The sequence below is a fragment of the Esox lucius genome, chromosome 16 (genome assembly GCF_011004845.1).
Source record: "Esox lucius isolate fEsoLuc1 chromosome 16, fEsoLuc1.pri, whole genome shotgun sequence".
In the NCBI taxonomy this organism is placed as follows: Eukaryota; Metazoa; Chordata; class Actinopteri; order Esociformes; family Esocidae; genus Esox; species Esox lucius.
The window spans coordinates 12,254,509-12,276,614 of NC_047584.1; the positions used below are offsets into that span (position 1 = coordinate 12,254,509).

The 22,106-nt window shown below is 40.0% G+C and overlaps 3 protein-coding genes across 20 annotated transcripts in view; 1 reads left to right on the plus strand and 2 right to left on the minus strand.

The window, feature by feature from the left end:
* Window positions 1-703: 703 nt before the first annotated feature.
* On the minus strand, window positions 704-6,903 carry LOC105016284 (uncharacterized protein C2orf80). 2 transcript variants are annotated; one of them, XM_010880006.3, is made up of 9 exons: window positions 6,829-6,903; window positions 5,964-6,041; window positions 5,801-5,882; window positions 5,533-5,615; window positions 5,198-5,288; window positions 2,491-2,565; window positions 2,204-2,291; window positions 1,450-1,562; window positions 704-1,028 (listed from the first exon to the last, which is right to left on the minus strand). In XM_010880006.3, the coding sequence occupies exons 2-9, from the start codon at window positions 6,002-6,004 to the stop codon at window positions 960-962; spliced, it is 642 nt and encodes a 213-aa protein (XP_010878308.2). In that variant the 5' UTR covers window positions 6,005-6,041; window positions 6,829-6,903; the 3' UTR covers window positions 704-959. The 2 variants fall into 2 exon arrangements, with proteins under 2 accessions (XP_010878308.2, XP_019910128.2); XM_020054569.2 differs by having other exon boundaries at window positions 5,964-6,019; window positions 6,829-6,883.
* si:dkey-57a22.11 (Shugoshin_C domain-containing protein) lies at window positions 6,898-16,983 on the minus strand. 2 transcript variants are annotated; one of them, XM_010880009.5, is made up of 9 exons: window positions 16,792-16,983; window positions 16,461-16,573; window positions 16,110-16,285; window positions 15,882-15,959; window positions 14,156-14,226; window positions 12,984-13,144; window positions 10,604-12,877; window positions 7,619-7,727; window positions 6,898-7,514 (listed from the first exon to the last, which is right to left on the minus strand). In XM_010880009.5, exons 2-9 carry the CDS (start codon window positions 16,564-16,566, stop codon window positions 7,382-7,384), a joined length of 3,108 nt encoding a protein of 1,035 aa, XP_010878311.2. In that variant the 5' UTR covers window positions 16,567-16,573; window positions 16,792-16,983; the 3' UTR covers window positions 6,898-7,381. The 2 variants fall into 2 exon arrangements, with proteins under 2 accessions (XP_010878311.2, XP_010878310.2); XM_010880008.5 differs by having other exon boundaries at window positions 7,619-7,730.
* Window positions 16,984-17,148: 165 nt separating this feature from the next.
* pikfyve (phosphoinositide kinase, FYVE finger containing) overlaps window positions 17,149-22,106 on the plus strand; it is a 32,778-nt gene continuing 27,820 nt past the window's right edge. For 9 of the 16 annotated variants that reach the window (XM_029113557.2, XM_029113560.2, XM_029113562.2 and 6 more), the window contains exon 1: window positions 20,546-20,628. In XM_029113557.2, the coding sequence (XP_028969390.2) occupies window positions 20,567-20,628 (62 nt within the window). In that variant the 5' untranslated portion in view covers window positions 20,546-20,566. Of the gene's footprint in view, window positions 17,429-20,545; window positions 20,629-22,106 lie in introns of those variants that run through there. The other 7 variants (XM_029113563.2, XM_029113568.2, XM_029113570.2 and 4 more) reach the window with 3 other exon arrangements.

Sequence of the window (22,106 nt, forward strand, 5' to 3'; positions counted from 1 at the left end):
ACCCCTTTGGCAGAAATAACTCATAAAATGTGCACACTCTTAGTTACAGAACTTAACTCATGTTTAAGGGTTTTCTTGAATGCATGGCCTATTAAATTTAAGATCTGAACTTTGGCTCGACCATTCCATGTCTTTTTTTGTCATTTTGTCATTCTGTTGTAGATTTGCAGGTGTTTTGGATCATTGTCCTGTTGCCAATTTATTTTCACAAGAAAACATTGTTCTGTTACAGATGGTCTCACATTCTTCTCAAGAATTTCCTGGTACAATTTGGAATTGATAGTTCAGTCTATGTTGGCTAGCAGACCAGGCCTAAAAGCATAAAGACCACTCCACCATGTTTTATGGTTAGTTTAGGGTTCATCTGTTCAAAGGTGTAGTTGTTTTCCCCAAACATGACAACCAGCATTGCAGACAAATAACTCCACCTGTTGACCTTCATGCAGAGCATTGTTCCAGTAGTCATGTCATTTACTGAGGTGTTGTCAGGGGGAACCTTTGGTTGTTCATTCAGTTATCTTTGTTAGTGCAAATACCTCCTATGTACTGTTGGTGTGTCAGTTTGTAGTGTGTTTCATTGGTTCTCAGATCATTACCTGATTAAATAAGTGAATTACTAATAAAAATAGAAGAAACAAAACTATGGCTGCTTTCCAAATTACTAATATAATTATTTATTACTGACAGACAGTCAATGGTTTATTGTACAGTCAACTGTGTAGTGTTGTCAATGACTTTGCCAAACATTTGTTTTCCATTGTCTCAGCTACAACCAAACACAGATTAAACCACAAATGTTATGGTTTAAAAGGTTTGATACTTTTACTATTGACATTGGCTGCTTGAAGCTTAAAGCCCAGTAGTAACAGGCCTATAACAATAATCACCATTTTCACTCACATTGTAACAACACAGGAATGAATAACAAAGGAATACTCCTGTAACACCCATTCAATTATTTAATCCTGTAAAGATTCTTTAGATTCTTCACCATGCTCTGTTTGCTCCTTCAAAGACGCCCCGCTGTCCTGTGTAGAGGACAGAACACAACAACATTCAATGGAAAACTTTATAACAAGGTTGAATTGTTTGTTGAAATTGGGCAAATTCACTACTGTTCTACAAGTAAATACTTCTTAGAGTCAAAAACGTAACGCTTTGTGGGCCGAAATGGCATGTGTGGACAGATGCTTCCTTCACCAATGATTTAAACAGCTCCGGAAACAATTAGGAGACCACTGCAAGTTGAAAAGGAAAGTTATGAGTGAGGAACAGAAGCGTTCAATTTGCACTAGTCTCTTAATTTTAACCTTTCTGTTCCTCACTCAAAACCTTCCTTTTCGACATTTTTGGAAAGGAGAGAAAAAGCTGCAGTGGTCTCTTAATTTTTTCCGGAGCTGTATAGCTGTATAAACAGTGAGTACAATGCTGCAGCTAATAGCCACTCACACTGAGGAACGAGTTAGACGTCGATGATGTGGAGGACCGCACAGAGGCTTTGCGTCCAGCAGAGGCAGCCCTTGCTTTAGCCTGAACAGAAAGCCACCTCTTCAACTTCTGGGCTGAAGGGAAACAATGAAGTGAGGTCAAGAATCAACTTGGGTCGCGGTTCTTTCAGAACTTGTCTTATAGCATTTTGTAAACACTGATTAGGAAGGTATGGCCACAGTTAGAAAAGTGAGCAACATCCCAGTTAAATGTTTTGTTTCAAAAAGAGTAATTTCTGTTAACTGTAAGGTTCTGTTCTGTTCGGATTTGGTTTGTGAATGTAGCCTGTTGTGTTTGTTTTTTTCCTTTTTTTCCTTGTCCTCATTGTTTTCACCTGTGTCTTGTTTGCTCCCTCCTTGTGTCCCTATTTAAGTTCCTCCTGCCCCAGTGTTTCTGGTTGGTCATTGAATTTCATCAGTATCATCTATGTGCGTTCCTGTTGCCCTGTTAGTTGCTACATTCATATGTGGTTTACACTTACACATTCAGCTTTTGATTTTAAAAAGACACCACTCCTACACTGCTTTTTAACATAAAATGTTTGAGGAAGAAAAAAATCATTACTAAATTTGGACTTAAAATTCAATTATTTTTCATTGGAATCTGAAAAAATTGGACAGTAACTTTAACAAATGCTATTGAATGATGAACACACACACACACAGACAGACACATGCAAACAAAGAGAGAGAGAGACACATACACACATACATACAATGCTTCCTGGAGTGGTCAACAGCCTTGAACGAGCTCAGCATAGCAAATGGGTGGTAGGACAAGCTGAATGGGTGAACGATGGCACACTGTGGGAACGGACAGAAAGTGAATGAAAAGAAAATATCCAAACGCCAATTCAAGTTTTATACATAAATGCTTAGAAACATAATACAGAGTAATTACAGTATCTAATAGACTGCCGTGGTTCGTCCTGTCAGTAGGATTATACTTAACTAACACTGGGGAGTAGAGAGAGAAATTTGCTGAATTCGAAAACACTTGTACCTTAGAATGCTGGGTGTGTGTGGCTGATGGTTTTGTGCTGTAGAGGGCTAGAATGTCTTCTACAGGCAAGCTATTCTGGAGCAGAGGTTAGGGGAATATAGTTATATAACACACGCACAGGAAAGATATATGGTCAACCCAGGGGAAAAGTCATGGACTAGGTCAGTTCCTTAATGTTTTCACTCGGTTCACTCTTCCATCACTGGGTCAGATCTACTGTGTGGTAAAGGCTATATTAATTAATTAAAGGATAATTTATAAACCTTTGAGGGGACACATAACTAATCCAAAGGGTGGCATGATTAGCCAAGACTTGGCTGTATCCAGCTATTTCAGTATGCATTCACACATTCAAAATAGCTTTCAGTAGGCTACTTCACTGCAGCACAGCCTAGATTCATCGACTGCTGTATTTGTGGTCAGAGTAACAAGTAACATGTAAGAAATGTTATAGCTTCGATAGTTAAGGTTGTATATATTTTATAGTTATTTTACTGAAGTGAAGCAAAGTATTTAGTAACACCAAAGCAGAGTATGTGACCAAAGTGAAGTGAAAGGCCATTCTGCATGTCAAGTATTTTGCCCAGTGGCCTAAACTCAGATAAGATCTGGGCATCCTCTACCCAGAATATCTCAGTTCCTTTACCACTGTTGCTTTAACAACCCCACCACGTTTAATGTGCAGGAATGTCGGTATGAGATAAAAGCATGCCTCAAAAAGGACTCTACTAACAGTATAATAAAACAATGTCATATAGCCAACACTATCATAAATCAATCACATGCTGTCATCAAATACTCTTATTCTCCGAGCCTTTACAGTTAGCATACTATACTGTATGTTAAAAATATATATGAAAAATATATATATATGTGAAAAATATGTTGTGATTTTACAGGAAGACCATTAGGCCTACAGCAGAGACGCTTTAGTATAGTAGAAAGCTAATTGTGAATGGGAACAGCTGGAAGAGAGTGGCTATAAAGGTATGAGGCTAAATTTTGAAGCTAAATACAGTGGGGAGAACAAGAATTTGATACACTGCCGATTATGCAGGTTTTCCCACTTACAAAGCATGTAGGAGTCTGTAATTTTTATCATAGGTACACTTCAACTGTGAGTGACGGAATCTAAAACAAAAATCCAGAAAATCACATTGTATGATTTTTAATTAATTAATTTGCCTTTTATTGCATGACATAAGTATTTGATACTTCAGAAAAGCAGAACCTAATATTTGGTACAGAAACCTTTGTTTGCAATTACAGAGATCATACGTTTCCTGTAGTTCTTGACCAGGTTTGCATACAGTGCAGCAGGGATTTTGGCCCACTCCTCCATACAGACCTTCTCCAGATCTTTCAGGTTTCGGGTCTGTCGCTGGGCAATACGGACTTTCAGCTCCCTCCAGAGATTTTCTATTGGGTTCAGGTCTGGAGACTGGCTAGGCCACTCCAAGACCTTGAGATGCTTCTTCCAGAGCCACTCCTTAGTTGCCCTGGCTGTGTGTTTCGGGTCGTTGTCATGCTGGAAGAACCAGCCACAACCCATCTTCAATGCTCTTACTAAGGGAAGAAGGTTGTTGGCCAAGATCTTGCGATACATGGCCCCATCCATCCTCCCCTCAATACGGTGCAGTCGTCCTGTCCCCTTTGCAGAAAAGCATCACCACAGAATGATGTTTCCACCTCCATGCTTCACGGTTGGGATGGTGTTCTTAGGGTTGTACTCATCCTTCTTCTTCCTCCAAACACGGCAAGTGGAGTTTAGACCAAAAAGCTCTATTTTTGTCTCATCAGACCACATGACCTTCTCCCATTCCTCCTCTGGATCATCCAGATGGTCTTTGGCAAACTTCAGACGGCGTAGTGTGTTACTAATGGTTTTCTTTGAGACTGTGGTCCCTGCTCTCTTCAGGTCATTGACCAGGTCCTGTTGTGTAGTTCTAGGCTGATCCCTCACCTTCCTCATGATCATTGATGCCCCACAAGGTGAGATCTTGCATGGAGCCCCAGACCGAGGGAGATTGACCGTCATCTTCAACTTCTTCCATTTTCTAATAATTGCGCCAACAGTTGTTGCCTTCTCACCAAGCTGCTTGCCTATTGTCCTGTAGCCCATCCAAGTCTTGTGCAGGTCTACAATTTTATCCCTGATGTCCTTACACAGCTCTCTGGTCTTGGCCATTGTGGAGAGGTTGGAGTCTGTTTGATTGAGTGTGTGGACAGGTGTCTTTTATACAAGTAACAAGTTCAAACAGGTACAGTTAATACAGGTAATGAGTGGAGAACAGGAGGGCTTCTTAAAGAAAAACTAACAGGTCTGTGAGAGCTGGAATTCTTACTGGTTGGTAGGTGATCAAATACTTATGTCATGCAATAAAATGCAAATTAATTATTAAAAAATCATACAATGTGATTTTCTCTCACAGTTGAAGTGTACCTATGATAAAAATGACAGACTTTTACATGCTTTGTAAGTAGGAAAACCTGCAACATCGGCAGTGTATCAAATACTTGTTCTCCCGACTGTATATTATTAGATATTAGTCTTGGAAACAGAATTAAAACCTCACACTTTCTTTAGGAGATCAGCTAGATATTGATATTAGGACATTTGTTTGTAAAATATTAATACTGTAAATGTTTTCATATCGAATTGCAAGGAAGAAAAGTAAACATCGCTGACTCTACCCAGGCTACTCACAAGGATCATCCCCGCAAAGGAAGACAGGATCATAGCTTCTCTCTCCAAGTGGTTGGGATAGCCTGCCTTACGTCCTGGGTTTCCGTCTCCGCTTGATGGAAAAACAGGCAATCAATCCACTCAACACATTTTACTTACACAATGCTCTTTACAGTTGCAAGAAAATACTTTAGCAAATCCTAACTGTTAAGGAGTTTTGAAAGACAGAATTGGACTCCACCTTGAGCTGTCTGCCTTCAACACAATAGGTAAGTAAAAAAGAATAAGTCTTCAGGTGCACATTTCCCCACACAGTGTGTAATAGGAAAGGTGTTAGGGAAGATCAACGTACTTACATAATATCTGTGTCCATCACATTATGACCCTCCTCTTTCTCCAGCCACCAAAGGGCCACACTTATGGCCAAGTCATAATGGGCCTGGACGAACAGACAGTACAGTCGTTAGGAAAAGAAAAAAATATTAAAGGACATTCAATGACCAGTTTCACTGAGTAAAGAAAATCCTGCTTTTAAATATCTTAGTTTCACAGGAAGTGAAACCACAGTCGCAAACCACTTTGCGATGGGATACACTTCAGAAAGAACGGAGGGGAGGTTCTTACCAGGTCATCCAGCATGGTAGTGGACCCTTTGCCTTGGGGGTCAAAGCCATTCTCTCTGAGTTTCTGACCAATGTAATCACCCCTGTTCAAAACAACAATACCGTTTTCTTTCTCACAGTACCTCACTGGTTCATTGTTTTGCTATTCATGAAAAGTAACTCACAGAAGGGCACTTATGTTTCTTCTCAGTCGCCTTGTCTCCATTGCTCTGAAGTAGAACTACTCAAGAGGGATCAACAACCTACACAAAGTTAGCTTGAAAATTTCATGTAAAGGAAATAGCAAACATTAACATGGACATGAAAAAATTGAATTTACATTATGAATAAATGATGAAGATATTGAGAAGTCAACTTTTGACATGATAACCAGTATGATAACCTGACTACCTTTACTCTTTTGACAGGAATTGCTTACCTCAAAACCAACTGGTTGCTCATTAACCTTGATGTTCTGATTGGTAAACAACAATCTAATCATTGATGACTGCATTGTACAGCGCCCTTATTTCTAATGTTCAAACAAACAACTTTTAATATGTCAGTTTCATACTAAATGTAAAGTATGGCACAATCAAAATCATCAAGCTATTAGGAAACTACATGCCTGTTTCTGATAACTACTGACCTCAACTGGGGATTCACTACAGTAAGAATAGTGCTAACTACAGGGCAGTCTTAAACCTGACACCTCTCTGGCTCCACAGCAAGTGAAATTATTAAAATTATTAAACTCACACAACCTGCAGAACATGAATTACAGAACATATGCAAACCAACCTTTTAACAAAAAAGGTTAATCATATTATCGTCCTACTGCAAATATGGGCAGGTACATCTCTGGACAATGCTTTGGCCTCACCAATGTTTCCCACAAACGATCACCAAAATAAGCTGTTCACCAAAACAGGCGGACAGTGCCAGAAAGAATGAGTGCATAAAAATCTAAATTACTTGACAAAACTACAGTTAAGGAATAGATTCCATCCTAAATCAAAATAATCATGGTGTAAATAAATCTGCACTCACCACACAATAATGTATTCCCAGCAAGGATTATGCCCCAAAACAGGAGCACTACACTAAACAGCCACGAAGAACAAGATCACAAAAGCCTTTTATTTAGATTAACTCAGTAAATGGAATACTTTCATGAGACTTCTGCCTGAAGCAAGGCGGTTTTCAGGAGAGCTAGAGTGGAGCCAACAACCAAAGAGCTCTCAGGTGAACAGCTTGAATAATTCAAACATGGCCTCCAGTCAATCACACTTACAATACAATACAAGTCCAGATTATCTTGGAAACATAAGGACAGATGCATTGGGCAGCACTTAACCGTAACATGATACAACCCTGCCTTAACAGGTTGGTTCAGTCCGTCACACAATGATATATTGCATACCATAGAAAGTAATTCAAATGTTCTTGTGCAACTATAACTACCCAGGTTCAGGTTAATCCTGAAAGGCTTTAATAACAATTGGGGGAAAAAAATTACTTTATTAATAATTTTAAAACATGGGTAAAATTAAGTATAGAACAAATCCTTAAGAATTAATAAAATCAAACACAACATAGAAATTTAAAGCACATTTTGACTCTTCAAATGGTCATGTTTTTGTCTGGTGTTTTGCCGTTTCTTCTTGATCTTGTCTTTGTAAATGGGAGAACTCAGGAACCTGGTGTCTGAAAACTTATCTCCACGTCTCATTTTACTGTAAAACATTCAGACAATTCAATAATTAAGTGGCTGATTATTACATAACTGTGATTTGTGAGATGAGATGGTGAGTCCTTGCATGTTGAGAGCAACCCTCACCAGTTGATGGGTGGCTCTTTGTAGCTAACAGTGGCCCCCCTTCGCCTGGTTCGTCCAGTGTCTTCATTATCAGTCCAGTTGGTATTGGTCAGTGGCTTAAGGGCTGTATCTGCTACCATGGGTAAAACATCCAATTATAAACAAATTACAAATAATAAATGAGGTATTTTAAAAAAAAATTGTACACACCACACACGTTTGCAAAAACAAAAATACTTTTATGTAAGGATAGTGATAATATGAAGCCATTTATTACCAAAGAGTTGTTTGGCTTCTTTTTAAATCATAATGAACAGAAATCACCCAAAAGGTCCTGATCAAAGGTTTACGCACCGTTGAATGTTTGGCCTGGTTACCAGTGGGGTCGTTAGGCCTTATTTTTAATTGAATAATTGAATAATAGCCTCTGATCTATTAATCTACAATTCCAATCACGCATTATGACAATGTAGACGTGTAGGCCGCTAGCATGTACATCGACATTTTCCTCATGTACATTGAAAACCCTGTACTTTCTGTCCCGGGGGGCATGGTGGGAGGTGAAGCCCCAAATGTATTGTGATCCTAGCAACGCCTCTGCTTGTTACAGACACACAAGGTGACACACAGGTTAAAACGGCATTTCCCACAGCAATAGCTTTTTATATTGCAATTAGTGTCTGTGTAAAAATAGTAAATATAATAGCTAAATAGTACATTTAGCTCTCAGGTGGATGCACTGAGCAGGCTAGATACATAGAAAATTTTGGCCAACAAGAATGCAGCATGTTACCAGAAAATACAGGCAGACAATTTGCATTCTTCTGCACGAAAGCTATGTATGGGACGCTCTTGGACTTTCCAGCAGGACATTGATCCTAAGCACAAGGCCAAGTTGACCCTCCAGTGGTTACAGCAGAAAAAGGTGAAGGTTCTGGAGTGGTCATCAGAGTCTCCTGACCTTAAATTCATCAAGCCACTCTGGGGAGATCTCAAACGAGCGGTTCATGCATGACGACCAAAGACGACCTGGAGGCATTTTGCCAAGACAAATGGGGTGCTATACCACCTGCAAGAATTCGGGGCCTCATAGACAACTATTACAAAAGACTGCACGCTGTCACTGATGCTAAAGGGGGCAATACACAGTATTAAGAACTAGGGGAATGCAGAACCTTTGAACAGGGGTTATTTCATTTTTTTCTTTGTAGCCATGCTTTGTTTGATGATTGTGCCACTGTTATAAGCTACAGCTGAATATGAATCCCATAAGCAATAAAAGAAAAGTGTTTTCCCTGCTCAATCATGTTTGCTTTACCCTTGTTACATATATTACCAAGGGTATGCAAACCTTTACGCACAACTGTGTACATACATGCAAACATACAGTGGGGAGAACAAGTATTTGATACACGGCTGAATTTGCATGTTTTCCTACTTACAAAGCATGTAGAAGTCTGTCATTTTTATTTTTAAAATCCAGAAAATCCCATTGTATGATTAATTAATTAATTTGCATTTAATTGCATGACATGAGTATTTGATCACCTACCAACCAGTAAAAATTCCGTCTCTCACAGACCTGTTAGTTTTTCTTTAAGAAGCCCTCCTGTTCTCCACTCATTACCTGTATTAACTGCACTTGTTTGAACTCGTTACTTGTATAAAAGACACCTGTCCACACAATCAAACAGACTCCAACCTCTCCACAATGGCCAAGACCAGAGAGTTGTGTAAGGACATCAGGGATAAAATTGTAGACCTGCACAAGACTGGGATGGGCTACAGGACAATAGGCAAGCAGCTTGGTGAGAAGGCAACAACTGTTGGTGCAATTATTAGAAAATGGAAGAAGTTGAAGATGACGGTCAATCTCCCTCGGTCTGGGGCTCCATGCAAGATCACACCTCGTAGGGCATCAATGATCATGAGGAAGGTGAGGGATCAGCCCAGAACTACACAGCAGGACCTGGTCAATGACCTGAAGAGAGCAGGGACCACAGTATCAAAGAAAACCATTAGTAACACACTACGCCGTCATGGATTAAAATCCTGCAACGCACACAAGGTCCCCCTGCTCAAGCCAGCGCATGTCCAGGCTCGTCTGAAGTTTGCCAATGACCATCTGGATGATCCAAAGGAGGAATGGGAGAAGATCATGTGGTCTGATGAGACAAAAATAGACTAAACTCCACTCACCGTGTTTGGAGGAAGAAGGAGTACAACCCCAAGAACACCATCCCAACCATGAAGCATGGAGGTGGAAACATCATTCTTTGGGGATGCTTTTCTGCAAAGGGGACAGGACGACTACACCGTATTGAGGGGAGGATGGATGGGGCCATGTATCGCGAGATCTTGGCCAACAACCTTCTTCCCTCAGTAAAAGCATTGAAGATGGGTCGTGGCTGGGTCTTCCAGCATGACAACGACCTGAAACACACAGCCAGGGCAACTAAGGAGTGGCTCCGTAAGAAGCATCTCAAGGTCCTGGAGTGGCCTAGCCAGTCTCCAGACCTGAACCCAATAGAAAATCTCTGGAGGGAGCTGAAAGTCCGTATTGCCCAGCGACAGACCTGAAACCTGAAGGATCTGGAGAAGGTCTGTATGGAGGAGTGGGCCAAAATCCCTGCTGCACTGTGTGCAAACCTGGTCAAGAACTACAGGAAACATATGATCTCTGTAATTGCAAACAAAGGTTTCTGGACCAAATATTAGGTTCTGCTATTCTGATGTATCAAATACTTATGTCATGCAATAAAAGGCAAATTAATTACTTAAAAATCATACAATATGATTTTCTGGATTTTTTTTTTTTAGATTCCGTCACTCACAGTTGAAGTGTACCTATGATAAAAATTACAGACTCCTACATGCTTTGTAAGTGGGAAAACCTGCAAAAGCGGCAGTGTATGAAATACTTGTTCTCCCAACTGTACATACATCTTTTGTCTGTTAATACTTTGTCAACAATAAAAAGCTTTTAATTTACACCCATAACAGTACCTGGAGATATTTCAGTCGTAACCTCAGACTGCTCTTCAAATACAGCAACCTTGCGAGCAGAAGTAACCCTTCTAGGGTTGGAGTCTGAAGTGTCAAATCCAGTCGGTTTGAAACAGCAAACTTCAATGGAGGACTCCCATGGAGGCATTTCGTCCATGAGCAGCTCTCTCAAGCTTTCATGAACAGTCTCTACGTTACGATGATCAGGAATCTCTGTGTGGATCTCAGCAACTGATACTTTAGATGCTCTGCTGTTTGTGTCATCTTCATCCCGGGAAATGCAGTCAGAGTTAACGAAGGTCTTCCTGTTTATGCTAGATTCATTCAGACTAATAGGTAGGATAAATGTGTCTCGTCTAAGGGTGTTAAGGACCTGGTTGGATCGAGGCTTGAAGATGCTGACTTTTAAGTCCGAACTCCTGGTTTCAGGTGAAGACAAATGCTCACAAGCTTCAGTAACATCCTCAGTGGCAGAGTGCGTGTTATAATGCAAGACTTGTATCTGCGAAAGCGGCTGTGCTTTTGTGTTTTGTGCTGCAACGGCTGTATATGTCCTATCCTGATTATCTAAAGACACAACGGACAAAGAACCTCCATCCGGAAATGGTGATACCTTAGTGCTGCAACGTCTCATCTTCCTCCCCTTCACAGCGCCACTGGAGTCATCCTTCTTGGCATCCTTTTTCTTCTTCAATTTGACACTTACCTCTCTCCTGGCTTTCTTGGGCTTTTGTCCTGCAGCAATTGAGAAGTGGTCATCTAGGGCCCATGGGGGCATTTCCTCAACTAATAAGCTTTCCAGGACCGCTACATTTTCATCTGGTTCCTGTGTAGCCAACCATGGACGTTTAGAGGCAGCAGGAGTTTCTTCAACCACAGAATGTTTAGCTTGAGAAGCTCTACAGTGGTCCTTGTATTGTCCAGTCATACGCCTGACCACTGTAGTTTCATTTTCAGCCACAGTGTAATCATCTGTAGGGCATGCCTGCTTTTCTGAAAAACCATCATCTGATATCGTCTTGTTTAACGAGGAGCTGTCCCGGTTTACTGAGACCACAAATGTCCCTCTACATTTCACTGCAGAACTGGAGTTCGTAGGTTGCTTAATGCTCTGTGTAGTTGACTTACGTCTGGTGGTTCTGGAAGAGCGGTGTGTGTGTCCCGACACAGACAGGGTAGTATCCATATCTACATAGTCTGTGCCCCCTTTGTGAGAATAGGACTCCTCTCTAATGAATGCATCATCTTCTGCCTCAATGTCTAACTCATGGTCCATGGGCTGTGCTTTAGTCTTCCTACTTCCTTTAGATGTGTTCCTACTTCCTTTAGATGAAGTCTCATTTGAAATCACAAAGGTTTTCCTTTTTAGACTTTTAGTGTTGCTACTTTTGTCCTCAATAGTATCTACAACCAATAGGTTTGTCCTGTCTAGTTTAAATGCTGAGTTCAGAGTTTCTGGGTCATCAAAATAGTCATCTTTGTTGTGATCATGTGACACACTACTATGGGACTCCGTTTGTAGAGAGAATGTATACGTTTTCCTTGGGTCAAACTGTTTTGGATCGTCTTGTGTTGTTTTATGAGCGTCCCGACTAGGTTTTATGTGTTTGGTTACGCGAGCCGTGACGTGGGTTTTCCTGCGGGCGTTGAAGAAGTCTGTCTCTTTGGTTGAGTTCTCTACAAAGTCCTCTTCTCTGTGTTGTACATCAACCCCCTCCGCTGTAGGGTTATCGGTGTACCACAGCGCTGCAGAAGACACTTTCTGTACCTCCAGTAGCGAATCCACATTTACTGACATGCTCTTCACCTTTGGTTTATCACTAACGCGTGCTGACCCACAGCTCACTTTTCCAACATTTGTTAATAGACATGGGATCTTTGTCTTTGACTCTTTTGGTTTCTTTGTTCTGCCAGTATTCTTGGGCTTGGTCTCCACGGTGACAATTTCAGCAGTGCTGTCCCCAATAGTGATTTCCATCGCTGTGCCATTGGTGGTCTCCTCTGCTTCTTCAGTGGTGTTCTTCTTGGGAGGCTCCAACGCAGTCTTCACTTTTAAGCTGTTCGGATGATCTGCAACTTCACTGGTACCGGAGGACAGTTGATTACTAGTTGTGGAGACAGAGGTCAAGACTCCTGCGATAGGGTCAACTCCAGTGACATCAAATCTAGACCAATTTTCCACATCATCCTTTAGGCTACTCGACCGCCGGGATGTTCGTTTCTGGGTCGATTTTAATTTGTTGTCCACCCGCTGTTCCAATTCATTCATGGGGTCTATAAGAAAAAAAAAAAAACATTCAATAACTTAACCCTGAAAAATCATAGATTGACATGCCAAGGTCTGGCTTAGTTCTTCATTTCACTGCTCCCGACACTTTACCTTTACTGGCATAGGACACTGGAGGAACTTGGGAGGGATTTGTGGATGTGTTGTTTCTGTCATTTACAACAGCCTCCTGGCTCGTGCTGCTGCTCGTCCGTTTTGCAGGGGACAAATTCTTGGACTGCTTTTCTGTAACAAGAGGAATCTGAACCTGCACCCTAGAATTTAAAAAATCAGTTCCAAAATGAGAGGCACCCTTGATGAAAACAAGCAAAATTATTATAAATGACCCAAAATAGAGCTGAATGCATAATCCATTTCTGCTAAAACGATGTGTCATCCTACAGTTAGTCGTCGACTTACCACCTACGTGACTTACGTCCGCACGGACTTACGACCGTCCGTGACCAAATGAAAATTATTTTTCAAATCGACTACCAACCAATAGGTCGGAACGTATCCCGGTCGTAAGTCGACGACTACCTGTAATAGAATAGAGCAGACAAATGGTAGGAAATGTTTTCCCCTCCAAAATGCGTAATCAAACTTATCGGCACCTGATTTTCAATATGTTTTATATCTTACAAGCAGAGTTGTTTTCCTAAAAGGTATTGTGAGATTGTAGAGGACATTTGGGGGGGATCTTAGACTATTCCACAATAGATAAGATATTGAATTCCATCTTACGTTACTTTAAAAATAAAAATCTCTTCAATGTCCCGATATCCAATTTGTGATTAAGGCAATGACTTATTGCAGCAACTCCCAACACACTGGGAAGGATGTCAAGATGTCTTCCGAAGCACACCCAATGCAGTTAGTTCTTATCATGCTTCTCACTCAACCAGGACGTCTACACGAGAATCTCTATGCGTGGGTAGGAATGCACTCTCCAGCCTTCAAACTAGATAGCACTAACAGACAACGAAGCTGCCTCAACGAGGCAAGGCGACCATATTTGATTACTAACCCCCAATCCTAGACGGTGCTGGTAAAATGTGCCACCCACCGTAAGACCCCTGAGCTAATCTACCGCCAGGATATTAACCCTTGTCTCACAATAACAAAGTTAACTGCAGGGCAGTGACTTATCGCAGCAATATTCAAGGTCTAGAGCTGGTAATTACAAAATGTTGATTTTATGATTGTTTATCCATGTCTTAATAATTTTCCATAAGATGGTAACTGAAATAACTAGATATAAAGACAAGAAGCCTCCTTGTTATTACCTCTCAACATGATTACGTTCATCCTTATTGGGGGGTTGCTTATTGCCTTCTTCATATATTTCACTGTCATCCTTTGTCAGAAAGAAAACCAAATTAGTATTGTAAGCTACAGTAACTCACAAAAGTGAGTACACCCCTCACATTTTTGTAAATATTTGATTATATATATTTTCATTTGACAACACTGAGGAAATTACACTGCTACAATGTAAAGTAGTGAGTACAGCTTGTATAACAATGTAAATGAGCTGCCCCTCAAAATAACACAACACAGCCATTAATATCTAAACTGCTGGCAACAACAGTGAGTACACCCCTAAGCGAAGATGTCCAAATTGGGCCCAATTAGCCATTTTCCCTCACCGGTGTCATGTGACTTGTTAGTGTTACAAGGTCTCAGGTGTGAATGGGGAGCAGGTGTGTTAAATTTGGTGTCATCGCTCTCATGCTCCCTCATAATGGTCACTGGAAGTTCAACATGGCACCTCATGGCAAAGAACTCTCTGAGGATCTGAAAAAAATATATATTGTTGCTCTACATAAAGATGGCCTAGGCTATAAGAAGATTGCCAAGACCCTGAAACTGAGCTGCAGCACGGTGGCCAAGACCATGCAGCAGTTTAACAGGACAGGTTCCACTCAGAACAGGCCTCGCCATGGTCGACCAAAGAAGTTGAGTGCACGTGCTCAGCGTCATATCCAGAGGTTGTCTTTGGGAAATAGACGTATGAGTGCTGCCAGCCTTGCTGCAGAGGTTGAAGGGATGGTGGGTTAGCCTGTCAGGGCTCAGATCATACGCCGCACTCTGCATCAAATTGGTCTGCATGGCTGTTATCCCAGAAGGCACAAACAGTTTGCTGAAGACAAGCAGACTAAGTTACTAATTACTGGAACCATGTCCTGTGGTCTGATGAGACCAAGATAAACTTATTTGGTTCAGATGGTGTCAAGCGTGTGTGGTGGCAACCAGGTGTGGAGTACAAAGACAAGTGTGTCTTGCCTACAGTCAAGCATGGTGGTGGGAGTGTCATGGTCTGGGGCTGCATGAGTGCTGGCGGCACTGAGCTACAGTTCACTGAGGGAATCATGAATGCCAACATGTACTGTGACATACTCAAGCAGAGCATGATCCACTCCCTTCGGAGATTGGCCCACAGGGCAGTATTCCAACATGATAACGACTCCAAACACACCTCCAAGACAACCACTGCCTTGCTAAAGAAGCTGAGGGTAAAGGTGATGGACTGGCCAAGCATGTCTCCAGACCTAAACCCTATTGAGCATCTATGGGGCATCCTCAAATGGAAGGTGGAGGAGCGCAAGGTCTCTAATATCCACCAGCTCTGTGATGTCATCACGGAAGTGGCAACCGGGGAAGCTCTGGTGAACTCCATGCCCAAGGCAGTGCTAGAAAATAATGGTGGCCACACAAAATATTGATACTTTGGGCCCAATTATGACATTTTCACATAGGGGTGTACTCACTTTTGTTGCCAGTGGTTTAGACATGAATGGCTGTGTGTTGAGTTATTTTGAGGGGACAGCAAATGTACAATGTTATACAAGCTGTACACTCACTACTTTACATTGTAGCAAAGTGTCATTTCTTCAGTGTTGTCACATGAAAAGATATAATCAAATATTTACAAAACTGAGGGGTGTACTCACTTTTGTGAGATACTGTATGACAGAGACTACTTTTCTAATCCTCTGAAAGAGGACTTACATTTTCATCAGAAAATAGGTCCACAGCCCTCTCCAAGTGACCCAAGGTGTTGCGTTGGAGCTCTTTTAAGATGAGAATCTGCAAAATATATCGTTAACTACTAATATTTTGTGTCATGAACTAACACTGAAGCCTGTGATATAGAGCCACTGTATTTTGTAATAATTAAATCTGTGAGGCACCCAATTTAGATCACACCATGTCTTATTCAAAGTTCCTATGACCCACCAGCTGGTTGTCCTTGTGTCTGCGAATAGCTAGGTCAAAACACAAAGACTCCACTTGTTTCCGTAGTTGCACAGTTTCCACTTCAAGCTGTCTGCTTCTCTCCTTCTGAGCCACCAAAGCCAGAGCCAGAGCCTTGTTGTTAGTCTTCAGGGAGACTTTGAAGAAGGAGGATGTGTCTATAAAATACGATTAGATGAGATGAACATTAAAAACATGCACTTGCACTGAGTTATGACTCAGTTACCAAGTGAGCTGTCATTAACCAGCAATACTAGGCTAACAAATGATGGGGCATACACATCCAACAATTTAGTGATTGAATAAGTATTGTAATAGGCTAACGAAACTTACTGAGAATCTTGGATTTTATTTTCGACGAGACTATTTGTGAATTCGAAGGTTTCTTCCCTGGTAACACAGACGAGAGAACGTTCCTGTTCTCATTTGAAATGTTCATTCTGATCCTAAAGAGACAGTAAGATAGTTGATGACATTTCTGAAGATTAAACTTAATCTACTAATTATTATGGATTATAGAGTTCTGCTCAATCGGCTTACGTTAATCAATAATTGTGAATGTAATGCGCTAGGTATTGTATTGTACTGTAGTTAGTTACTACTAACTTCCAGTACACGCTAGCTAGCTAATAACATATATATTGTTGGTTAACTTGCTACTTACTGGTCGTTGTCTTCTTTCCGATTTAAAATGGAAGACTTTTGCTATAACTTTCTATGTAATAAACCCTTTAATAAACCATTAAAAAAAACTAACTAGTAACGAAATGTTACCTTTTTTTCGCAACATGTTAATATAACCGACGTCTGCGCTCAAATACAAACATTCCAGCAACCAACCCTGCCGCTCCACTTTTTCAAGTAATGGGCGTGCCATTTGGACTGCAACCAGCCAATCACAGTTGGGATGACTCCAGTCAGAGACTGGAAGCGAGGTAGGAAACGCCACTGGTATCGTAAACACGTACGGGATATGCATAAAAATTATTTAACAAAATTGTTCATGTTGTTGAATGGCCGATTTCTAAAATCTCACCCTACAGCTAATAGCAATGGTGCGTGCCCAATGGGGTTTAATTTTACGTGCATGTCAATCGATTAAATAGGTAGTAGATGGGAGTTGCCTTGTCTCGTGATCACAACAGTTGTCACGCAATTTTGACTAAGGATGTCTAGCTCTGCTCTAGTCTTGACTCTGCCCTAAAGAAAATATCATATCAGGCAAGACGGCTTATCGACTTTACGGAAATGACTTAATGACATTTATTCATACAAGGATGTCAAAGGAGGTGAATACACAGGTACTGTATGATGTGTATTATTTGGTACAAATCCAATTATTTTAGTGTTTATCAAGCTTATTTTCTCCATCATTATGTGGCGGCAATGGGCCTGCTAGCTCGCTAGCTAGAACGCATTACTAGTGACTGTACCAACTCGTGAGGTGCCCGGCACTCTTAATCAAATCAGCTGCTAAGTCGTCTTTTCACCTACTGCAGTTATGTGACATCTATTTATATAATGTGTCTCTATATGATGCTGATTTGCAGTGAGTACAGTTGTGGTTAGTTAGGTTGCTTTCTGTATTCTTGCCTGGTGATGTTCTAGCTATCTAGTTACCGATAGCAACTGTACTTCCAAAGATAGCCCACAATTGGAAAGTCGAGTACCTTTCTAGGAAAGGTGGGCAAACTTAATCACAATTTACTGAGATACTGTTGGGTTATATTGGCGCGTTCTCAGTGTTTTTGTTATGATACGCCTATTCTGTGGAGTGCGCGTGTGACAGTCTGACATGCACTCCAGTTTCTCGCAACGATAATGAAGGGTAAAGTCAAAACCCCGCATTCCACTTGACCCGTAACATAGTAAAACTGTTAGAACATAAATCTATTGAAATCAGATGTTTCAACTATGAGAAATCTGCTATGTCGGCACAGTTTCATAGTGCTTGTAAATACTTTACAGTATGTCAGCAACGCGATAAAGGCCAGTGTGTTAATGTTCTCGTTTTATTACAATAACAGATCGATTTTAACTATATTCGTTATTTTTCTACTTTTTTACTACCGGGTGGGGTTTAATGTAGGATGCCTGTCATTGGCCAGCAGTTTCGAAGCCACCAATTAGGTCTACTTCCGTTAAAAATGACATACCTTATGACTTAATCCTATTAATTTATTATAGTAATTTGTCTATCTTAAGATATTTATTCATAAATTAATAATAGAGAAATAGATATTTCTCAATTTCATTTCTAGATTCAAGATAATTAGAATCACAGTTTGTTGTTTTACAAAATTATTATCATATATTACTTTCCTGGTTTTACTGTAAATTATTAGCAGGTCATGTAAACTATACCTAGCTATACACTTTTTGTACACTTTCTGAAGATGTTTTCTGTAGCTGTGCTGGTGTTGCTATAGATTACATGTGCTCAGGAGGAGATTTGGATGACTATTCATCAAAGCTCTGTTTTCGTAGGCTTTTGTCTCCCCTTATTTAACGTACCTGATTCTAATAATCTGCTGAATGCAAGCTAAATCCAGTTACTCACAACTGGTTTTGAAGAGAACCTACAGGATGATAAATCTCTGCAAACAGGATTGATCAGTCCTTATTAGCAGACACAACAGCTATTTAAGCCAGGGATTGTTTCCATTAGAAGAATAAGATATTTATTTTACATACATTTTTACTTGTTAATTGTTCTGATGAATGCACTGCTTAAACCAATTAATTTAAAATACATTATTAGTAGTGAATTAAGTATAAGATTCTTTACATACATTTTAATGAGAGTGAATCAATTATCAGAATAGCAAAACCTGTGTATAGAAATATATTTTTTCAAAATCCAGTTAGAGATTTTTAGTTATTTGCATTTTCTGATCAGAAGAAATTTGTTAAACTCAATACCAAGAAATCTTACTGATTGTTTAACGTACAAGCTGCCAATAGAAGTCTTGTCCTAGCGCTGTAGTGATCATGCGCGTGCTACGATCCATACTGCATCAGTCATATTGTCCTGAAAACCCCTACCTTAATTGGCACCTTATTGAAGATGTAGGCAGAAGGGATCATCTTAACTGCTTCTGCACACTACTGTAGCTCGCAGTGGCATTTTCTTCACCCACCATCAGCCCAGCCTGTACCTGTTTAGGCTTTCCCCCCCTTTCTATCAGGTTGATAGGTAAGCTCTACCGACCTGTATTTTCATTAACTCAATGATAATCCTATATAATATAATACAACATATATAATAAGGGAATGTTGACTTGCTGAAAATGTTTTTTAAGGAATACTTGTAACAGCCTTAAGACTGTCAGGAAGAAAGTTCCCAAGGCGTGGTCCTTACAAGGAAAAGGCATGGGCCCCCATAAGTTGGAGCCGGGTCCCTGCTTCATTCAACTGTTTTGCTAGCTGGACCTTAACAGGCATGCATTGCATGTGAGCCAATGGAGTGGGTGGGTTAGAAAGTGCTATCAGGTAAACAATTTAGCCCTGTGAAATAACACAATAATAATGGATTTTACATACCCTAGTGAATATTTCCCGAATGCCACTTTACATAGTCTATTTCTTTTTTATAAGGCAATATATTTAACAAACCGGTCAGTAAATGTAGTTTTGATGTTGTTCATAATAAATAAATAAAATTATCTTTACCTTTTTCATTTAATTGATTTTGCATTTATTAGAAAACAAAATAAACACTGCCTTTGGTTACAATTTACTATATTTAGACCTAATTTTTACACATTATATTGTCATGGGCGTTATAATTCTGAGGGTTTCGTCATTACCATGAGGTTGAGTCGTCATCGTTTGGGCTGCGGTTCAATTTTAGTTCCCTTTTGAATTGAAAAATCTAAACCAGTTATCAGACGGCAAACGTTGTTTTCGAGTTATCCGTATGTAGTTTTGACACCATAAACGAGGAACGACTTAATTTCCGATTTTGGGGCAGAACATTGATCAACCATACATTTTACATCATTATCTACGTACAGAAATAACATATGTAATTAACAATTCCCCCACCCTGTTTATCTGTCTTACTTACAACTATGATTAATATGCTAGGTTGCTAACAATCATCAGTTCACTATTCAATTTGCTAGCAAGCTAACAATAATCTGTGCTGCATTTGCTAACTTGCGTATTGCTATAGCCAACACTACTACTACAATATTTTGTTTACACACATTAACATGTTGGCTCCCACGGTTTAATGTGAAATTGTGCGTTCCCTGTGCTGTTGATGCTAGCAAGCTATTTAATCTGTCATCATACTTCATAGACGTTGCGATCACATGACTGAATTGAAATTATGCTGGGTGAGGTTGTCAGTTTATTCTGGTCCATCCCTCCACCGGTTGAAGCGATCTAGGTCTTCTGGTACTGCTGGCAAGAACACCATTTATCTTTGTTTGATGAAGCAAGGGTCAGATATGACGTGTTATGCAAGTAGAAGTTCTGTCATTTTTAAAAAACAGTAAGTAAGATTTACTATTTAAACTTTGACAGGCATTAAATCTTCCGTGGTAAATGCTTAATCTCGACTTGGTTTTAAGGAAATTACTTACTGTCATCATTATTACTTTCCAAAGTCAGGCAAGGAGAGACTAGAAAATGATTTTGTTTCATCACTTCACTTTTGGTTTAGACTCATTACTCATCCTCTCTAAGGATCTCTTTCTCTAATGGGAGATAAAATATATAATACATTATATTATTTTGTCTTAATCCATGTTATATATTCTTTACATATAATAGTTGTTGTACATCTCTGGATTTCACAATCAATGCTTTTCTTCCTGTAGCACTGTGACAATTCATTCTTTTTACCCCTCTGCCTTCCTCTTTGCTTTATTACGAAGTATGGTATGAGTGAGAGGAATCATGTGCCTCCTTTGAGGGTAAGCCTGTAAAACATGTGGTTCATAAACTACAGGATCCCTAGGGGCAATTCCATGTTACCAAGTTACACTGGATCCTTCTTTTTACCTTTTCACTTATAAAATTATTGATTACAGAGTAAAAACAAACCATACAACTTTACAATTATACTACACATCATTTTCTATAATGATTTCTCCATCCAAACAATACAAATATAATATGGGTCATACAGACCAGACCAAATTATACCTATACATTTGCAGGGATCTCACAATACCATGACACTATGGTTCCAATATGATATGTAGGCTTAATGTGATTCTCACGATTGTATTCATTTATGAGAAAAAGTAGTTGCCACCCCTGGAAAGTTGTCTCTTAATTTTTTGTATATATTTTGACACATGGATATTTGAGAAAAATGTCTTTAATAAAAAACAAATTAATTGAAAAATTTAACCCAATGTAACATTTATGCAATTTAAAATAAACATCAATGTTGTTTCCTTATGAAGAGAGGGCTAGTGCACCCCTATATTTAGCATCAAATACAAAGGCTAAAATTAGAAAAAACATGCATATTAGAAATCATTAGAGAATAACTTTGGATGGTCCAGCCTTCCCTAAAGATTAGAAACTTGGTCTTGCTTGATCTTTACCATATGGGTGTGTGGGAACATCATGAGCTCAAAAGACCTATCCAAGGCCACCAGATGTCAAATAATTGATGCCCACCAAATTCATCCCAAGAGTTGAACGAAGGATTCTCATGGGAAGTTTCCAAGAACCTTTGAGTTACATCAAGGGATATCCAGGCCTCTATTGCCACAGTCACTGTTGAAGGGCTTGAGTCATCTGTCAGAAAGACACACTATACAAACTTCGCCTGAGTGAGAGGTCAGGAAGCAAGAAGCTTGTGTCCCCAAAAAGAATATCAATGCACATCTGAGTTGGCCAGGCAACACCTGGCAGTTGTTATGCCACATTGCCAGAAATCATTGTTTGGCAAAAACCAAACACTGCCTTGCCCAATCAGAAGAACCTCATACCAACCGAAGGCATGGAAATGGT